General features: G+C 41.2%; 1 protein-coding gene across 1 annotated transcript; it reads right to left on the bottom strand.

The window, feature by feature from the left end:
• Positions 1–277: 277 nt before the first annotated feature.
• Positions 278–1,192, bottom strand: LOC114704662 (taste receptor type 2 member 134-like). Its single transcript, XM_028886056.1, has one exon. It carries the CDS (start codon positions 1,169–1,171, stop codon positions 278–280), a length of 894 nt encoding a protein of 297 aa, XP_028741889.1. The 5' UTR covers positions 1,172–1,192.
• Positions 1,193–4,294: the final 3,102 nt, after the last annotated feature.

Raw genomic sequence — 4,294 nt, 5'->3', positions numbered from 1 at the left:
AGACTCTGAGAGACCTATGAGGAATGAGGCTGTCAGGTGAGGCCATTGTGACTCCAGATTCAGACCAGAGAACTAATACCAGCAGACGTGGCAAGAGAAACAGAGAAATGTGGAAAAATAAATAGCAAGGCATGGAAAGCATGGGAAGGAATGAGCAAAGAGAGTACTTAAACCTTATGACTTCCTGCCGTGGGAGGCACTCTTCACTAGAGAACAGGTTACTACTGGTACTGGTACCTAGAGAGTGGAGCCACCCTTTGTCCAGGGCCACCATGTCTTATGAGCTGGCAACACAAAGGCAGGAGAACTTCTTGAGGGCCCTTCTCGACTTGGGGCTGCCTAGCACCAGAATGGTGGAATGCAGGGAGATGCCTGTGTAGGTTATCACTTCCCAGGCCCAGTGCCAGGAATCATAGATAGTTACGGCTTTTGTGGTAGATATCAGCAGGAGCAGGACATACGATGTATAGAAGATGAGGAAGAAGGTAAGAGACTTCAGAGCCGTGGTGTGAGCCTGGGTGCTGTGATCATGAGGCCTGGGTCTGTGGTACCTCATCTGTTCCAAATGCCAGTACAGTGAGAGCATAAGCAAGATGATGGACAGCAGAAACAGGAAGAATGGTGTGACCCACATTAGCAGTGCATGATAACGATAAAAATACCCATAGAACACCTTCCCTCTGTAAGTAAGTGTGCAGTTTCCACAGGCCATCATCTGGAAGGCAATTGTAGTCCCAGTGAGCGAGGAGATGGCTGACAGACCACCAAAGATCAAGGATGCCAGCAATAACTTGGGCACTGACCGAGAAATTCTCCATTTCATCCAGGAGAAAATGGGATGGGAGAAGGAAGAGATCTTCACGCAGTAGAAGACGGCCAGCCAGCTGGTGAACCAGAAAGTGACAGTGTTGACGAAGTCCCAGACGATCCCCAAATAGTTATTTTTGTACCAAAACATAAAGAAGTTCAGGAAGTTGTTTAGGATGGCTAGTCCATGCAGACAGAACCTGGAGGCAGCTAGGCAGGCCACAATCATGTCACCTGCAGGAAGTGCCTGGCTTTGTAACCATTCCCTACCCAGAACAGTGACCATGAAGCCATTTTGCAGCATTGCGGCTAGAGACTGCACACAAAAGATGACCACAAAGATGAGTGTAGTTGAGAAAGACATCTTCTCTGCGGAGCATTTGCTTAGACTGGCTCCTACTGCCAAGCCCTGGGACACAGACAAAACAGCTTCTTCAGGCAAATGACCTGGCAGAAACCTCTTCCTGGATTCATGCAAAAGCCCAGGCACCAGTGAAGCCCACGTTTACCAGGAGTTGAAATGAGGAAGCCTGCTATCTTCTCTGGTGTGGAAATCACTCTCGGTTCAATGACATCTGTGTCTATTTGCAGAGACTGCATTTGCCTGCTTTTTATCAGGCAGGTGCATGGAAATAAGAACAGGATCCAAGGATGATCCAATACACTAACACTCTGCACATGGCTACTGTTTTTCGTTTTCAGTGTTATAATGAGCAGTATATATGTATTGCGTTTATTGGTGGGTTTCACTGTAGCGTTTCTATGCTTGCATATATGTTGCTTTGACTATATCAGCCTCCCTAATTAACTCCAGGTCACCTTCCCCTTCTCTACCACTTTCAACTTAGTCTGTTTTTACTTTTATTTTAGCTTACATGTTTGAGAGAAAACATACTTGGCTTTCTGTGTCTTGGTTATTTTACTTTACATGACCTCTAATTTATCCCATTTCACCACAAATGGCATCACTTCATTTTGCTATAATGGTTCACTCTGTGTGTGTGTGTGTGTCTGTGTATGTGTGTGTGTGTTTAATTCTAATTCTACCTACCTACCTACCTACCTACATACTTACCTACCTATCTCTCTCTGTCTTTATCTATCTATCTATCTATCTATCTATCTATCTATCTATCTATCTATCTATTTCTATCTGTCATCCCTGTCTCCATGCCTATCTCCATCTCTATATATCTACATAATATTTTTCATATCTGTTTATTTATAGATGAACACTGAGGCAGATTCCAAAGCTTAGCTCTTACAAATCATGCTGGAATAAATGGCTATATAAGGTTCTCTTACCTATGCTGACCCTTTCTTTTGGTTATAATTCGGGAGTGGGATAGCTTGGTCATGTGTTAGTCCTAAGTTTAGGTTTTAGAAGAGCTACCGCACTGGTTTTCACAGTGGCTGGACTAATTTGCGTCCTTACCAGCAGTGCACAAGGCTGCCTTTTAGTCCATCTCCGAGCTGGCCTTCCATTGTTGCTTGCTTCATTTTGGTAGCCATTGTGAAGGGGGAGATGGAGTCTCAGGGAAGTTTTATTGACATCTGATTCTCATTACTGGATAATGAACTACATTTTCATTTTATTCAATGTCTACTTTGAGCCACATAGTGCACAGCTTTCCTTACTGTAGTCTCCCTTCAAGTGGAACTGAGTTAGCAGGTAGCAAACATGAAATTATACATTTTTCTCCTTTTCTAAATTTTATGGACTGACATAATTTATTTCTATATATGTTGAAAACCCCATAATTCTTAATTACATTTTCCCCTGGGCAAGCTCAGTAAGTCTCTTCATAAGGTAGGTACAACTGATCCAGGAGGGTACGGGTTGGCAAAGTCTGTAGACTCTTTCTGTTGTGATGGCTTTTTCGCACTAATCTTCTCATTTTCCACTGCCTTCGCAATGCTCTCTGGGGGGAAATACTCAGAGTGGCTCTTAGTTTTGCTGTAAGCAGTCAGGGATATTTTAGTGATTTAAATAACAAAATTGTCTGGTATTGCCAGGATAGTCACACTTGTCACAGGCCTAGTTTCTTTGTTTAGAATCAAGTTTCCTTTTGGTATTACCTTTTGTACACAAGTCTTTTATATAATGAAAGCAAAGGTAGAAGAGTAGCTATGTCATCTAAAGCATGTCAGTTAATGTGGAATGAATATTACCGACTATCAAACTACAAAAATACTAACTGGCTAGGATGGTGCTTGAAGCATCCTAAAAACAATAATAAAGTAGACTGACTGGACCAAAAACAAATCCAAAGGTGCATGGACTTTAAACATAAGAAAAATAGTTCTGAAAAGCTATGGGGAAGAAATGGCCTTTTAAACAAAACATATTAGTCCAGCTGGCATCTATGTTGGGAACAAAAATGATTTGATGCTCAAAAGTCAATTATAATGTTATATTTGTAGATGAAAGGCACAGTAGTCTTCTGAGGAGCGAAATGGGGGAATGTATTTAGAATTTCAAAACAGAAAAATATTTCTTTTTTATATTATTTATTTATTTGTTTGTTTGTTTATTTATTTATTTATTTATTTTCATGTACATCCATGTTTTGCCTGCATGTATGTCTGTGAGAAGGTGTTGGATGCCTGGAACCAGAGTTACAGGCAGTTATAAGCTGCCATGTGGGTATTGGGAATAGAACCCGGGTCCTCTAGAAGAGCAGTAAACACTCTTAACCACTGAGTCATTTATCCAGCCTAAGGAAAATATTTCTTAAGACTGAAAGCAAATTAAAAAAGAGAGAGAGAGAAGCACCAACCATAGGGGAAAAAACGTATTGCTGAAATACTTTACTCGGAGATGCTACGACGAAAGCAAAATGCAAGACACACAGTGGACAAAACCCACAGATATGGCTAGTAAGGATACAGGAGGAATTTGTGCAGAACACTAGTGAGAATGAAACAGAGACTCCAAAAGGAAATGGCAAAAATCATAAACAATAAATCCAGGAAGGGAAGGGGAAGTTTAAAAAGCTCATTAAATATGTCCCAAGGGCCTAATCCTATTGATGGCTGAACAAGAATGAATTAGTTCCACAATGGACACCACATCACAAACCTAGAACAGCAAAGTTAATTCTCTCTCTCTCTCTCTCTCTCTCTCTCTCTCTCTCTCTCTCTGTGTGTGTGTGTGTAAGAGAGGGAGAGGAAGGAAGTGAGAGGGGGGCATGGTTAATTTCAGATACTGGGAAAGTTGTGTAGTACTGGAAAGGTGTACCTTTTTGGTGGCAAAGAAAGTCTGAACAGCTGTATTTTAAAACAGTTGAGCATTATCAACTAAACTGCAGATGCACACCAACAGGTAAAACTAAATTTTATTTTTTGAAGATAAACAGTTGAATGTAAAATAAAACAAGAAAGTAAGTTACAATAACAGACAGACTGTGAGCTCAGAAGGGATTTGGGCTGAGGAGATTGTGTGTTGCTGAGTCATGGTCACATAGACTTTCAGTGCATCAGTGTC

This window comes from Peromyscus leucopus, chromosome 4 (assembly GCF_004664715.2).
Source record: "Peromyscus leucopus breed LL Stock chromosome 4, UCI_PerLeu_2.1, whole genome shotgun sequence".
Taxonomy (NCBI): domain Eukaryota; kingdom Metazoa; phylum Chordata; class Mammalia; order Rodentia; family Cricetidae; genus Peromyscus; species Peromyscus leucopus.
Note: the sequence above shows the minus strand (reverse complement) of the source record. Positions and strands in the feature narration are given on the sequence as shown.